At 30.2% G+C, this 17,504-nt stretch overlaps 1 protein-coding gene across 6 annotated transcripts in view; it reads left to right on the top strand.

Moving 5' to 3' along the window:
- The window catches only part of GluRS-m (putative glutamate--tRNA ligase, mitochondrial), a 73,844-nt gene extending 57,244 nt beyond the window's left edge, over positions 1-16,600 (top strand). For all 6 annotated transcript variants that reach the window (XM_076455955.1, XM_076455974.1, XM_076455981.1 and 3 more), the window contains 4 exons: positions 3,399-3,450; positions 10,251-10,356; positions 15,457-15,617; positions 16,095-16,600. In XM_076455955.1, the coding sequence (XP_076312070.1) occupies positions 3,399-3,450; positions 10,251-10,356; positions 15,457-15,617; positions 16,095-16,220 (445 nt within the window). In that variant the 3' untranslated portion in view covers positions 16,221-16,600. The remainder of the gene's footprint in view (positions 1-3,398; positions 3,451-10,250; positions 10,357-15,456; positions 15,618-16,094) is intronic.
- Positions 16,601-17,504: the final 904 nt, after the last annotated feature.

The following is a 17,504-nucleotide window of genomic DNA, read 5'->3' as shown; positions in this document are numbered from 1 at the left end:
GGCTGGTCAGCTTGACTGACCCCATACAGAGTTAAGGTAGAGAAAATAACAGATTAAAATATAAAACTTTTCTGGAAAAAAGGGTTGGTGTTTATTTAGGAAGTTTAAAAGAATATGCAAATGAAATTTGCAAATTATTCAATAAAGAAAAATATTTTTAATCTTGGCATGAAAATCACTTTGCAACTGGAGCAGACAACACTGACTCCATGTATCCATATGGATTTTTTAGTGAAACCTTAATTAAAACTTTTGATCTTTTGTTTGCAAAAAGAATCCTGATACTTATTTAAAAGCTTCAAATGTCTTGAAGGTACACAAAACATGTTAAAAGTAATAACATTAAAACTCTGTTAGTCATTTTGGGGTTCACAAGGCTTATGTAATCCAATGAGTCATTAACAAAATAGTTGAACTGCTTTTTACCTTCATGACTATATTATTTTTATTTGCTGTTTGATTTGATTAGACTATTATGTCAGTGGAAGAAACAGTTATATTATGTGGCCTGAAACACTAAAGTATCATAACCAGGCCTCCCCATGAGCTCATAAAATCATAAACATTTATTTTTTTCAACCAATATTTTCATAGAGATGTGTTAACAACAGGAATAAAGAATAAACTTTACTGTAATGGTAAACAAAATCCATAACATAATATTGATAAGTTTGTAAGTATTCATTGGAAAAATATAAAACATACTTTAGTTCCAATAATATTGAGATTTTATGAGTGGCTCAGATTGGAAATTTGTTTCTGAAGGATATTAGACTGGTAGTGAGATCCAATGGGCTGGTAATATTTTGCAAAAAATAAATATTAAGTAACTAGCTGCAACCAGCAAAACATTTGCAGTAATTTTCGTGACCTTTGATTGAATTTTCCTCATTCCATTATATTCATGCATGGTACTTAAGTTATGTGTTCTTGTAAGCATTATGTTTGATAGATAAATCCATTTCTGTTTGAAGATTTTTATATCATGAGATAAACAAATTCACATAGACATAACTTTATGTAATAAAATTAACATAAGGTAAACAGTAAATTATAGTAATGATACTTACAATGGTGTACAAAAGTATGAAATTGTTATGAGCATTCAGTGTATGAAAAAGAGAAAAATCCCATGGAAACAAAATTATATTAAAGGACATGTACATATTTTTAGGGTAGGTGTACAGAAAGAACAAGTTTTTAGAATACTTTCTCACTCTTGTCTTATGAAAGTTACAAAAGTACTGTATTTCATACAGATTGTATTTAACTGTTTTTCTTGCATAAAACTTAATTGCATTTATATAAAGTTGAATAGATTATATAAGCACATAATGTAACTACCACAACTGATATAAAGCTTTTGGGGAACATCATGTGTCAGGACTACATTATGGCATTTTCTAAGTAATGTGATACCACCAAAAATGGAACGTTTATGGAAAATATATGTAACAGTCCTTTCTGATAGAAAGTATTCGTACACACAGATCATAAAGATGTTTTAAAATTGGAGATTTAGAATTTCAAGATGAGGATATCCCCTGTACTCAATGGTATTCAAAAACAAAAGACCATGGGTCAGTTTTGGATATCAGTGCTGTCCAGAAAAAGACAAGCAGGAAATGTCACACTAGTCTTGGTAAGCAAAATGCAATATGGTGAAAATCCATAATTACAGTTCTCAGTAGCAAAAGCCACCCACATTCCCCAAGATAATACATAACACAGTAAAGAGGGATATACTTCTGGAAGTAAGGCTAATATGGGTTGGAGTTGTATTTCTGTTCAATTTTTTAATACCTCAAGCAGCTTGAGAATGAAACAGATATTCGTGTTCTATACAAAATCACTTTGATCAAGTAGCCAGATGTAGAACCTATGCATTTATGTTCAAATCTACATTTAAAACATGCACTGAGAAACTGTTAACCTCATGTGATAAATGGGTTTTGGAAAAGTGGAGAGAGGAATAGTGTGCAATGCACATAGAAAATTATGCAATGAAACTATTGTCAAAATATACAGACTATAATGATGTGAGGTGAGACTGCAAAATCATCTTAATGTAACATACTTGACATCTGCAGACATCTGTTTCACTCAATTTTGTAAATGTATAGTAGGTACATAGTACATACCCTACTACCCTGTACTATGTACTTCCTTCCTAAAAAAAAAGTAAGCATATTTCTGAGTTCTTACTTGGAATATCATGTATATGGTTGATCATATGTGCTGGATGCAACATGAAATATTACTTTTTGTAGCAGCACTGATCAAGGAAATTATCTGCTATTTTATAAAATAGTTTTTATATACCTTATCACTGCCAGAAGGAATGAGGATATTTTCTAATTCCAGTGGGCATTTTCTGATTTGCCAGTTACAGATTGAATTGAATATGTATTTTAAATACAATTTTACCCCTTTCACATCAGATTTAATCCAAACTTTGACGAAGACTGCTCATTTCACATTTGACAATGTCAAGACTTACTGCCAAAGTTTTGTCTGTTTTGATATACTCTTTCCTACGTGGTGGTGTTGCACACTTAGATTTGATTTCAAGTTAAGCTTGATTTAATCTGTTTTAATACTAGATACAGATTATTTTACTCTTTTTTTAATTTTTCAGTACTTTTCAAAGCAGTAGTTCTACTGGTACAGATAATGTTTTAATCAGCAATTCTTCTGTTTTTGCCCAAACTGAATCATTTTATTTCATTCAGACTTCAGCGATGTGTTTCATTTCTTTCATTTCACATGCAACAAGCTGCTACATTCATAATTACAAATATTACATCTATGAACTTATGGGTCTTGTTGAAAACAAGTAACTACATGCTGGGACTATCTTTGAATGACTTCATGTACACATCTATGCTATGTACACCAACATATTTCTATTATCTGGTACATATGCTACAAATTTGGATATTAGTGCTATCCAGAAAGAGACAGGCAGGAAATGTTACACTAGTCCTGGTTAGCAAACTGCAGCATCTTCTAACAGTCATCTGATTCAAATAACAATGTAACAGTCCTTTCTGATACAAAGTATTCATACACACAATCATAAAAATGTTTTAAAGTAGGGGATTTAGAATTTTATTATAGTCCAGTTGTATAAACTGTATCCACTTTCAACAAGGAGTTACTGCCCTTGTGAACTCGTTGCATTTTTTGTACCATAAAAATAATATTTTAATAGAATTATTGAAAAATGTAAGACTTATTTTTCAGGATTCAGCATTAAAAGAGAAACAGTAAACATTTGGACTTTGTTATTTCTTGAATTTTTGACAAGTGTTGTCTACAGTTATTGTGTGTTCAAGTCTTTCTTGTTGTACTTCATTCCTTTCAGTATGATAATATAAAGTGTTTATTTCCTGTAGCCATACTGATTTGTCTGACAAGCATCTGAAGAAGATACTTCTCTTGAATAAGGTGAGGTAGATATTAAACATTTATTAAGCTTTTGTACTACTGTATAGAATTCTTTAATAGAAAAAGAAGTACAAACCTACTGTGGGAATTAATATGATGTGATCATTTTGTTTGTTGTTTTGTACATTAGTATTAATAGATAGGATAAAATATTATATTTGTACATATTTTGTTTACCTGCAGTACAGGGCATGGTGATTATGGTGAGTAACTCACAATCTGTATGTTGCAGATTTAACCCTTTTGCAGCAGGTCACAGGTCAAAGGCCAGTGGCATCGTATTTGTTGACTTTCATTTAAAATCTTACTGAACTACTATTTTATGAATTTATGTCAGTAAGTTTGGAGTCAAATTATAGATAGTAAATCAAACTTTAATATTGTATACGAGTTAATTTCTTTATTTAGAAGTAAATATTAACAGAACACATTTTAAATTTAGGTTTTAGTGAATCATGTGGTATGTTGAATGCAGCACTGTTTAAAATTAGATGTTTGTGATGTCAAAATACTAAGTCTATAGTTTTGTACAAATTAAGAACTCAAATTACTAATATTATCAAGTTAGAGTAAAAAGTAAGAACCTCGTATCTTTTTTTTTTTTTTACTAAGATATGGTTTAAGTAGTGAATCAATTGCAGTGGCCCTGTTTACCTCTTTCCATTTTTGGAAACAGTCCCTTATATATACTTACTTCAGTATATGATGTGAATAATCAGCAGCTTAGAATGTCCACAGAGTGCACATGCACCACATCAATGCAAGTTGTGTAATGTTAGCTAGGCATGAATGAAAGGTCAATATAAGAAAAAAAAAATGTATGCAAATATATGGTATTATGAGACTTAAGCTACATAAGCTAAACATTTGTATTTTTGTGTTATGTATTCATTCTGACATGAAAAAATATAATTTATATTTATTTCCTAATTTTTTTTATGATGATGAGGTTGTTCAAGTGACAGACCCTGCACAGCTAGAGTATAGAAAATAACATAAAATGTAATGTTTTACTGAAAACAAACATTTAAAATGTATTTAGGAGGTTTTTAAGATTATGCAAATATTTGATATTTTTGGGACAAAGGATAGTTTTTTATTCATAGCATGAAATCACAACCAAATCTGTAGTAAAAATATTTCATTAAAAAATCAGATTTTTGGTATACATAATACTTGTAATATTTATTAAAAGTCTACCAAATTTTGTGAAGCTACACATGCTGTATCAAAAGTAATAATACAAAAACTTGATGTGTGCAAATGTGTAGACAAATTTGTGTATATTATACCGAGCTTATAGAGAAAGGATTAATTCAATCATCAAATGCCCAATCCTTCAGCTATGAGGGTATTATAGTATGAGAATCAGCCCCCATTATTTGGTCAGAGTAGCCAACGGGTTAGTGGTGGGTCGTTTTGACAAGCTTTTCTCTAGCCTTTCACTTCTAATTTATTTACATGAGGAGCTTTGCAAAACATTTGCAATACATCAATCCAACCTTGAATTTGCATGTGATCTCAAGTTTTTTTTAAGAATGTTTTACAAAATAAACACTGAATAAATGTATTAATTCAACTGATGAAATAAAATATTAAGACATAGGATAAGCATCTATTTTATACATGTACAGGCAAAAGTTTTTTTGTTTATTGGTCAGCCTTTCTTCATTAGTATTAAATAAAAAGTACTTTTAAAAGATGTTTAATTTGTATAAAAAAAAATTATTTCTTGAGTCTTAAATACATAAAATTAACTAAGTTCCAGGTACAATATACCTGATAGAATGTTTAGTTAAATATTGTTTGCAAAACTAGTGAAATTTAACAATATTTGAATTTTTTGTTTCTTTTACAATACATATCACATCATAAGTTATTTTTGAAGTGTGGTAATAACTATCAGTATCACCAATCATCAGTGATAAGTCAGCACTAGATACAATGTTCTATACATATAATAAATAAATAAATAACATGTTAATAATAATTTCACTCTTTTAATGCAATTGAATAAAACTTTATAAAAAGTGATACTGCATATTCTTTGTAGCACTTGAAATATTTTCCCTACCATTGTTTGAACTCAACCTGATGACTGTGATTACACACTGTTTCCTAACACAAAAGTTTTTGTTGCAGCAAGTATCTCCAACAGATGTTGCAGTCAGAATTTTTAAATACCCTTTTTTTATGCAAACTTTGCTTTCAACGAGCATCTCAAGTAGACCTGAGACGTACAAGCTGCATCAAGTAGCTGGACAGATACATTGTTCAGTGAGATTGTTATGGTTGTTTTATCTTCTTTCTCTTGAAAACAGTTTTTGATTTTGAAGCGTGGCTGTAAGCTTGTGTGTCTTTGTCAGTTTCAGATCAGTGTATTATCTTGTTAATGGTACCAGAAAACCTACAGCTTTATTGCAGTGGGGTTTGGAGTTTTGTTTTATATTTATAACAATCATATTGTTGATGAGTGTTCTTTTGTATTGACTTGTGACAGTTTTAGAGCTCAGTGATGTTTAAATGCTCTGCTGTGCAAATTATTTTTTGTGCTTTCACAAAAAAAATTGACTTCTTTGAAATTTGTACTTTAACATTACATTGCTCAACAGTTTTATTGTATGAATAGTTCAACTTGAAGGCTTTTTATATTTTTCTGTAGTCACAAGTCTACTTATGACAGAATTGCAGTGTTTAGTGATTGAGAATTTGTTATGAAACAAATGCACAAATGCTGAAAACATCATCTACTGTTTCATGTCTTACACCTGTAGAAATTACTCATAGAGTGATATTAACTTTTCTTTATTATTGTATATATTTTATTTCATAATGCATTAAAATACTGCAAATAATTTTATTATTTCTGTGATAATAATAAACACATCTTTTATAATTTTAATGTTGTTAAAATGTTTTTAACTCATGTCAGTGTTTTATATGTTTGTAAGACTTGCATGGAAATACTTTCACAAGCTCTAGTTTCTTTCCTTTTTTTCTGCACATTGACAAACATTTTATGATTCTTCTCATTTGCATCCATTAATGTTGGCATAAAAAATGGTTCTTTTAATATGTGAAATCTTTGCAGTACATTTACATAATACTAAACTTTTCAACACAAAGATATAGCTAGAAATCTTTGTGCAGCTTGTGAGTTAACTTTTATTGGAGAGTAATATTTGTAGTTGTGATTAAATTAGTGTATTTAAAAAAAATCGTTTAAAAATTCACATTTTGTGACAGTAGCATTTTCCCAAGTATCTTATTTACATGTTAGTCTAGACATGAGAAACTACAGTTTGAAAACCATTCTGTTAGAGCATCAAGGACTTACATTTCAGATTTTAGTATACACTAGCTAAGTTACTTGTTCCCTGCACAGGTATTAGAACTCAGTGAAATAGGTGTTTAAAAATACAATGAAATTTCCTTTAAGAACTTGTTTAGAAAATCAGTTTTCATAATGTTTAAATTTTTAATTAAACCTTTGCATAATTTTTGTATGAAAATCAATCTGAATTAAAGCTTCTCAATATACCACACATTCTCATGAGCTGCCAAATGTAATCCTTCCCTTTTTCTCTATCTTCCCCTTTACAGCTGCCTCCATCATTCCTTCAAGTTTTTCATTTTTTTAATTCATCAGATTCTTAGTGTTTTTTTTTTGTTTTTGTGGGGTTTATTTCTCCTTCTGCCTGTTTTCTAACTTTTGTGGGCCCAGCATGGCTAGGTTGTCAGGGTGGTTGAATTGTAACCATCACATCAAACATTCTTTCTCTTTCAGCCATAGGTGGTGGTGCATTGAAATGTGACAGTCAATTCCACTGTTCATTGGTAAAAGAGTTGGTAGTGGATGGTGATGACAAGCTAGCTACCTACCCTGTTGTCTGAACTGCTAAATTAGGGACAACTAGCAAAAATATCACTCATTTATTTTATGCAAAATTCAAAAAATAAACAAGCAAAATAACTCTTGCAGCTGTTTAGCCTTGCTGCTTTTTCCACCTGTGATTCATTTTTCCTTCTTTATATTTTTACTGCAGCTTCTAAACTGTTTTTTGAAATAGATTTTGATGTGGCCTTTATTGGCATTTTACAGTTTGATTATAGATATTACATTTCTCTAAAAGGACTAATAATCAACTATCATTTACCTTGAATTTTGTACAAAGGGAAGTGATTGGTATAATTAAATGTGGAGCATCAGCTCATCAGCTATGTTTATTTAAAACAAGTAATGAGTTCTTTTTAAATGTGCTATGTTGATTACAGTTACACTTTTAAAAATAACAGAACACTTTTCCTCTCCTTGATGATGAGAAACCCACTTTAAATAAAAATGTATCTCAATTGTTGGGATGTTTATCAACACTTACTGATAAACAGAGAACAATGTTTTGACCTTCCTAGGTTATCTTCTGGTCAGTTGTTCTGAGATGCACTTTTCTACTGTATTCTATTTCAAAGGAGAGTTTTTAATTGCCAAAATATCTTTGATTTCTAAAACGGAGTAATTTCCGACACTTAAATAATTTTAAATTTCACTGTTAATGTAATATCACTGAAATTTAAAAGATGCTAAACCCATCCCACACTTTATCAAATGTACTTTAGGGGTGGAAGCTTTATGGATGCACTCTTTGATCTTAATTATATTTTAAACATAAGCATGAAAACATCATAGTGGAATGAGCTGCACATTCACCCTCATGTTGAAAAAAGAGAGGAATATTTAATCATTAGCAAAAACCGACTTAGAAACATGATTATGTTGCAATAAAATTTCATGAACTTTGAAGATTTCTTTTGCAGTAGAATTTCCCACTGTAGAGAACTTTAGAGTTACAATATTATAGAAAATTATATTAACAGGTTACGTGTTGCTGACTTGTTAGTTTTTATGAAATAGATTGGGATTTACCCCTAGCTACTCCTTTTATGTTTCCTCATGTCATCCTATAATATTGTGGCAAAGTTGGTACTGAGTGATCAAGACATGTGGAAATGAGAACAGATATTGTAAAGTTGTAGCTAAGGTTTTGGTCAGACAAAATTTGATAATGTTGAGTCGTTGTATCTTCTTGACAACCAAGAAAATATAATGGGAAATTTCAACCAATCATTATGATTTGTATGCACCAGCAATACCAAGTATAGGATGATATATACGTCATTTGATTTTATCACCCGTCACATTTTCTATGAACCTACTCTCAAATCTAATCTAACACTATTGTGTTGAAAGTTATTGATGGAGATTGGTGAAATATTGTGTGAAGAGTTAGTGAACAAACATATTGGTATTTTTACATTTGTGAATCTAATTGCATACATCAAAAGTTGATAAAGATAAATTTGCTACTTTATCTATTTTCCATACCCCTTGTATATATTTTAAAAGTAAGCAGCATATTTTTTCAAAGTTAGACTTTTGACTTGTTGCTTTATCCTGTTGTAGTCAAAACATTTTTTGGTTTCATGGCTATACAGTGTTATAACTCCATCTGATATAATAGGATTTGGTCAATTTTCCTGACAGTAACTTTATAGACTTTTTTTTCTTTCTATGCTATTTATGAAGTTTCATTCTCCATATACAATAAAAATTTGTCATAACCATAAATATTTTTAAACATATTTGGTCATATCTTGCAATTAGTCCTTGATAAGAATTTTGACTTGTGTATACTTTTTATGTTCAACTCTGCTTCTTGAAAAGTCTTACAGATTTTACCTTGTGTAAAAAGTGGTGTTAAAAATATTCCTAAATAGTCAAATGTATGACCCTATAATTCATTAATTATTTTGGCAAAGAATATGAAGGTAAAGAGAAAATGCACAAAGGTTTAACTTTATTTAAAATATAAAATTTTTGACTAAATTACAAAAAAAAAATCTCAATGTATTGTAGTGCTATCTGTTGGTTTGAAGAGATATTTAAGTTGTGTTTGACACAGAAGTACAATGTTGTTTACATATAATATGATTCACGGTTTAATTTATAATTGTGTTAATATTTTTCTGAATATCAAAAGTGATTGCTGTAAATATGACTAAGTATTTAAATTTTAAAAAGTAAATATTGAAAAGGAAAAAATCTTGACTCAACTGGGAACTTAATGTAAATCTTACACATGATAGTTGAGCATTCATTATAAACACTATGATTCTCATTTTTTGTAATCAAATGTTAATAAATAATTAAAATTCCTAACTTAAACCGTCATGTTATATTGTATGATCATGCTCTAAACATGAGGTAAAAGTAGAAAAAATGTTTTAAAAAATTCTAAATCAATTAAGATTTGAATGCAAGACGACTTCTTGAGGCTAACCAGTGAGCCAACAAAGTGAATATCACCAACAGAGTGGCTTTTGTGTGTGTGTGTGTGTATATATATATATATATATATAAGTAATAAATAAAAGCTTTCACTTTGTTTGATGGAATATACATTATCATGCTTTGTAATTAAAAATAATATGGATTTCCTGAACATTACATGGTATCCATTTGAAACAAAATTAACACTCGCAATACAAGCCATATACTGGGTGACTGGATGATGATGTGTCATGGGCAGTTTTGGGATAATGTATGTTTAATGCCATGTATGGAATGTATTAAATTTACAATATCATTGTTCAATTTTCTTTTAGCAGTGGCTCAGACTTCTATTTTATAATAAGATAATACTGAAAATATTGTATTTTGTTCAGATATTATCAGTAAAATATGTGTGCTTTATTTTGTACAGTTATACTGTTTTAAGATCGAAATTGTTTGACTGTTCTAGGATCGCATGGACACCATTTATGATCTTTTATCTCCTCATATGAATTATCTTTGGGTTACACCAAAAGTAAATGGAGACATTTTTAGAGAACTTGGAACAGACAGTGGTAGGTACAATTAAGTTCTACTTTCAACATTGTTTTACTAGACAGTGTTATTTGTTAAATCTTTTCTTGCTATGCTTATATATAATCAGGTTTCCTTACCTGCTCCCTCCTCATCACTAATGAGTGCTTGAGCCAATTTCTTAACCTAAATCTAAGTCCATCCTCGCCCCTAACTTCATTATTTTCAAGCTTTTGTTCCTGTTTTTTTTTTTTTTTTAGACCTCTTGAAATATATATATGTACACATCATTATTCCTGCTGTCATGTAAATGAATAAAAAAGCACTTTTGATTAATGCATGTATTTTTCATTCATCATAACCATGTTTCACAATTACTTTACAAACAGTATTTTTGCATTATTTTCCATTCAGCACCAAATGAGGTTGAATTTAATGTTTTTTGATAATTTGAATAGAAAGTGTATCTAAGTTGTATATGTTATTGTGTTCAAAATAAATCAAATAAATTTGTTTTTGATGATGGAATTTTAACTTTTATAGGTAGAGAATATTGTTTTCATTCTCTGTGACAGTGTTGTTTAGTTTATTGCTTAGTGTCTAATTATTTTACAAGTGTTATATCAAAATCTAAATTTAGAAATTTCATCCACAAGGTTATACTTACCTTTGTGAATATACTGAGGGTTGGCATGCATAGTACTGAAATACACAACACTTGTGTTTCAATAAATTAATTGTAGATTTCTTTGGATTTCATAAAAAAGCTTTTAATCTGTAATTATTTAACATATATATAGAATCGAAACTTAATATCAGTAACTTAGTGGTAATCTCAAATAATAAACTTTGAACAGCTTACAGGTAATAAACAAAAATCATGTTAGTTGTATATTGGCATTTATATCAGATTAATATTGTTTATTGGAATAAGGGAATGGCCTTGTAGAATTGTTGAACTTACTATATGTTATAACTTCTGATCATAGTAAATTATATAGAGAGTGCAAAACTAAAATTTAATCTGGCATGGCCTCCTTATGCAAAATATGTTACCATGAAGTTAATCCATCACTGTGCTAGTTGAAATGACCTCCTGCTTTTCAGTTATATACACAGTAACTCAATCCATCACCTTACAGTTGATGTGGCCTTTTGTTATACATTCCATACCATTTGGAGTTGATCCATCACACATGCAGTTCATCCATGTTGATTGAGAACCCTCATCATATCTTTGATGGACATTGGTTCCCAACATTGAGGTGTTGCATTCAAGTGAGCCAATCAACATAATTCTCTCACAAGTTTAATTCATCCTCTCAATGCCAGATGGCCTGTACCAGATTGCAGTAGGGTGTTGATTCTTGTGATATAGGAATTGATGTTGATTTTAATCCCCAGTTATTGGGTTGGAGGTGAAAATGGTATGGTCTTCATCCTCTCCTCATATGGATGTCAGTACCTCATAAAGAAGGTTTTGGATGTAGTTAAATTGGTTAGTACAGTTCTACTTGCCCTAACCACTCTTCACCTTATGATTTTTGCCCTTGTGTTTGACAAATTTCTACACAGGGGCAAATAGTATATGTAGCTCAGAATTTGTTCAGTTTTCCTTCTCTGATCTCATGATCTCTTTCTCTCACGGTCAGGGGTATTTTTCAGACACTTCTGTGGGCGTTTCTATTGTTCCCTCACACTGGTTCCTCCTTCTAAATGTGGAATTTTAGCTAATCTTTATAGGGGAGGTAAGTGCCTCATTAGAAGCTATAATTTTCATATACTGACAGTATATTTCTGATAGGCACTTACCTCCTCTCACACTTTCTGTCCAATTCTTTGGTGCTCACATCTGCTAAACTTCAAAGTGAAGGTTTGGTAGAAAGTTGCTGTGAATAATGTGATTATGTATGCTACTATTGGTTAATAGATGGTGCATGATTATTTGCATAAGAGATATGTTAGAATGTTGTACTTCCAAGAGGGTAGAGTGTAAATGAGTGTTGCATACAGAGTGCAACACTGAATCAGAATAGCTAATCTTGTTATAGGAGGGAAGTACCTATCAGAAATACATTTTCAGTACAGAATAATTATAACTTTTCCCAATCAATGCCCCTGAAATTAAAATATCCCATAATAATATCTTTTTTTCAGGTACCGTTGTGTTGTCATACAGTTTGCCATTATCTTCCACATTCTGACCAGGCAATCTGTAACAAATCCCAGTTACAAGACTTTTTCATCTGTATTGAATAACATTAACTCAAACTTACTCAGTATCAGTATATTTTGTTTAATATGCTCTAACTGAACAGGATGTAATTCACTTTTCATATATAAAGCCACCCTCCCCCCTTTTTCAATACTCTATCTCTAGAAAATAATCTATAGTCTGGTATTTCAAACAAAAAAAAGAACAAGACATCTGCTTTGTTTGAGTGTAAACCATCCATTCCAATAAGATTAACTCATCCATACATATCAGTCTAAACCTGGCATTTAATCCTAGTGATCCACTTAGTGTCTCATCTCCACAATTTATTCTTGGCAATATCCCTGACAAAATCAAGCTGTGACCCTTTTCCTTAAATGCCATTATCAGTGCTTTATTATTATTACTAAACTCCTCAGATCCATCTTTTCTTACATCACTAGCTCCATCATATACCACAAAAATTGCATTGCTACCCAACACTCTTAACTTTCTCTCTGGTTCTATCAGTTATATCCTGTAACCCTGCTGCTGGATAGCATAAGCATATTTTTTTGCTCCACATACTACTCCATCTGTTTGCCTAAGTAGAGAGTCACATACATTTATAATTTCCCTATCATCACTTATTATTCCATCTGTTTCCTTACCTGCTCCCTCCTTATCACTAATGAGTGTTTGAGCCAGTTTCTTAACCTAAATCTTAATCCATCCTTTCCCCTAAATTCATTATTTTCCAAGCTTTTGTCCCTGTTTTTTTTCTTAGACCTCTTGAAATCCTGTTTGTAAACTGTACAGTTTTCATGTAGAGGTTTAAATTATTCACTTAACCCCACCACCTCTTCAACCAATTTACATTTCTCCTTTTCCACTTCTCTAACTCTACCCAAAAAGCCCTCCAACTTCTCCTCTAACTTGCATACCCTGCAAATAAATTGTGCATCCTCACTATTAGTCTCTCTAAAAGTACACTTTAACCTCAAAAACAAACCTAAACACAAATTCTAAGCTAGCTATGTAAATCAATATTTATAAAACAGATTTGTTAATTAATGACAAAACAGAATGAGTATATAGTTAGTAAGTATTATACCAATGTTATTAATGAAAGGAAGAATAAACAAACAAAATAGCATTACTTAGTTAAGGAACCAAGAGCACGTTCACATCTGAAACCATAGTCATTTATGTATATTTCTTTGGAAACTAGTCATCTTTCTCTGACAAAGCACTTTATCAAATAAACTTCATATGTCCCCTCTCCCTCACTGTATAACTTGGTAAGAGTAACCTTTAATGCAAAATGTTTTGTAACTGATGTGTCATGTTGTATACATTAACTTTTTCATTGTACAAAAGTAAAAGAATAAATGAAAAAAAAAATTAAATCTTTTACCATCTGTCTTAACATATTTTGCTGTGCCCCACTCTTGTATTGTTAGAATTAGTTAAGAAATCTCTATAATAAACAACCTGAGGGTTACTACAGAAATTAAGTAACATTATCTTCTCTAATGGCAGAAAAGGAAAGGGGTTAGGCATGTATAAGTATGAAACTTCTGTAAAATTAATGCATTGTGTGTACAAATATATAAGGTGTAATGTGACAAAGAAAATGTAATGTTAAATTTAATTCATAATAACTAAATACAGTAACAACCAAAGTTAATGATTGATGAAACCAGTAGGGATCAATACACAAAAGTTGTTTATTATAAACTAAAAAATCCCAAAGAATCAAAGTTAAGAGGTTACAATACTGTGTGAAACTTCTAAATATGTAATCTTTGGGAAGCTTATTATACTGTTTACAAGCTTTATACAGAATATATTTCTATGATGAACAAACTTTAGCATCAGTAATTAACTATGAATATTCCAGTTTGTTTATCCCAGTTTGCCCCTGAAGAACAAAGGTCTGCCTTTCAAAAGTGCTTAGATTATTGTGTTTTTATTTCACTTCTGTCAAAATTTCATGAACGTCATGTTTTTCAAATATCATGAATAGCAAACATTATATTATTACTTGTTTACAATATTTGTACTTGGGAATGGAAAGTTGATCATTTCTGTTTTGTTGTGAACTCTAAAGTTGGATGTGAAATTGATTGATAATATTATTTAAATCTAGAGAGTTTGATTTTTTTATAGTTGAAGAGGTTTCACTTTTGAGTGAGCTCTGGCAGATAAATTTGTAAAGCTGTATCTAGAGGATTCTGCTAACTTGTATTAAAATATAATCTGCATGTATGCAAGCATACCTGATGTGCAAAGCTTTACTAAAATTTATCCACTTAATATTTGTAGTGTATTAAATTTCTAGTTCAAATAAATACAGATCACCAATTTGCAGACAGAAGGTACCTCTTGTTGGGATAACCTGTATTTGTTTGAAGATGTATTGGCAAAATTGCACAAAATTCATGGCTTTTAAAAATATAATGATATCAATTACAACTGGAAGATCTGATTTTTGGCTCTTATTTTAATATGTGTGAGACAGTTTTAAATCATTAAAGTTACTTTTTCACATATATAAATAATGCTTAAATTCAGGCAGAGGGGTAATTGATATGTTGTTCTTCCTGTTTATATAAAAAAATTCTATGTTATTGGAAAGAAAAAAATAAACACTGAATACCAGATGTGGGATTGTGAGAACATGCATCTCAGAGTAATATTTCATAAGTTTTCATTCCTAATTTTGTTTTACAACTTTAGTGCCAAATATAAATATTTAAATTTCTTGATCACTATTAGTTTACACAGCAGTGTTGTGACTGTTACTTGTACTTGTTTCTTACACTTATTACACTGTATGTTTATCAATAAGAGATTATTTTGTAGCTGATAATTTATTGGATTCAGTGAAATTGAAATTGTGTGCTGTTAGATAGATTACAAAATTTTCTGTGATTTATTTTAGAAAAAGTGTTACCAATGCTTCTGTCAAGACTTGAGCTTCTTAAAGAGTCAGAATTTACAAAACAAAAACTTGCATCTGTGCTGAAAGATGCGAGTAGCCAGGTTGGACTGAAATATAACTTATTCATGAAGTTGCTTCGATCAGTTCTCAGTAGTTTAAAGGTAAATAGTCATATTGTTTCATAATTTAAAAGATACTAAATGGACAATAAACAAATCAAAATAAAATTTAAAATGTTGATAACTTATCTTTGACAGTGCACAGAACCATTGTCATAAAATAATGTTAACAACTCCTCACTTTGATGCATTAGATATTAAAAATATGAATTATTCTTTAACTGTTTTTTGTAATATACATTTTAAGTGGAACTATTGAAGTAAAATTGAAGATGTGCTCTTTACTAACTTTTAGTAAAGTTGATAAACTTTACTTCTTCTATGCCACTTGTAGTCATGCAACTTTAACATGTGTTTATTATAATCTTGAAGATCTAAGTTTTTGTGTTGTTTTTTTTGTAACTATTATGCAACCAATTTGTTTCTATGTTGCTTTATGATAATTCTTGGAAAACAGAATAAAATGCATTTAAAGAGGATAATCTGATATTTTAGATAAATGTTTCTCATTTATTTCAGGAGGGTCCTGCTGTTGTAGAAATGATGGAAATGTTAGGAAAAGAGACCTGTATCTTACACCTACAAGATGTACTTGCTGTTGCAAGAGAAAACAACAAGAATCATTTGTACCATAGCCCTGATTAAAAGAAAATAACATGTAAATATAACAAACTGACATGATGAATGCATCTATAATAAAATACATAGTATTGATATCATAAAATCTCTGATCATCAGATAATTGAGATAACAAAAATATGATGCACTGAAAATAGTTAGTGTCTGTTTGTACAACGACACAAGGATGCTACCTTTGTGGAAATTATGAAGCTTATTAAATAATTACCAAAGTGACTTTTAAACAGAAGTGTAGATGCTAATGGAAAGTTACTATTATCTAAGCTGATTGTTAAACTTGAATATTTTAACATGGTTGTTTCTAGTTGATAAAAAAAAATCTGTATATAGTGTTCAAATGTTACATTTGAATTAATATAGTTATTTTTGACACTTGAAATGCATTACATTCAGTGTAATTTTGTATATTACTTTCTTAATGCATACACTTTTTTAAAGGTTAAAATAACTTGTATTAAAATGCTCATTTATAAACAAATTACAAACAAACACTATCACAAACTGGTGTATTGTGATTTTAAAAAAGAAAGATGTAATTTTGTACACATTTGTAATGCTCACTGGCAGATTTAAGGGACCTACAAACACCCCCCAAAAAAAAAAAAAAAAAAAACTTCCTTGACTCTACTATAGTACATAATATAGAAAAGGAGGAAGGATAATCAAAATATTTTTTTGTGTTAGCCTACATGAAAATATTCATTCTCGTTTTTGCATCTATTTTTACCAATAACGTTCTCTCTTTTTACCTTTCAGTTGATATATCCTGAAAATATATTTTCTTGTTAGATAACTTGCAGTGACAAGTATATATAGATAATTAAGTGAAATCTAGTCCTTACACAGTATTTATTGAACTGTTACTAACAGCTGGAGCTGCCACCTCTTGACAAGTTTAAGAGTTTCAGTGCCTGTTAAATTGAGCAGAAACAATGCAACTCTGACTAGTTTACATCTGATAGTTTAATTTCATGCACCCTACCTCTACTGGTGTGGATCTGTCAATGATATTGGACCTTGTAGGATATATTATTTAAAGCAATGTGCATATTTCATCTAATTATGAGTTTTAAATTTAGAGTTATATTTAATAACCATATATGATTGCTTTCAAAGCAGAAAATGTGGTATTGCCATTAAATCTTAGCTCTGATTGCCTGTATATTGTGCCTTTAAAGTGATAAGAACTTGTGGTAATTATATAGATCCATAAAGTTTGTCACTTACTGTAAGTCACATACCTCCATATGTCATCTGCTTTACACAATCGTGTATTTCATAATGATATAT

This window comes from Tachypleus tridentatus, chromosome 1 (assembly GCF_004210375.1).
Source record: "Tachypleus tridentatus isolate NWPU-2018 chromosome 1, ASM421037v1, whole genome shotgun sequence".
In the NCBI taxonomy this organism is placed as follows: Eukaryota; Metazoa; Arthropoda; class Merostomata; order Xiphosura; family Limulidae; genus Tachypleus; species Tachypleus tridentatus.
Note: the sequence above shows the minus strand (reverse complement) of the source record. Positions and strands in the feature narration are given on the sequence as shown.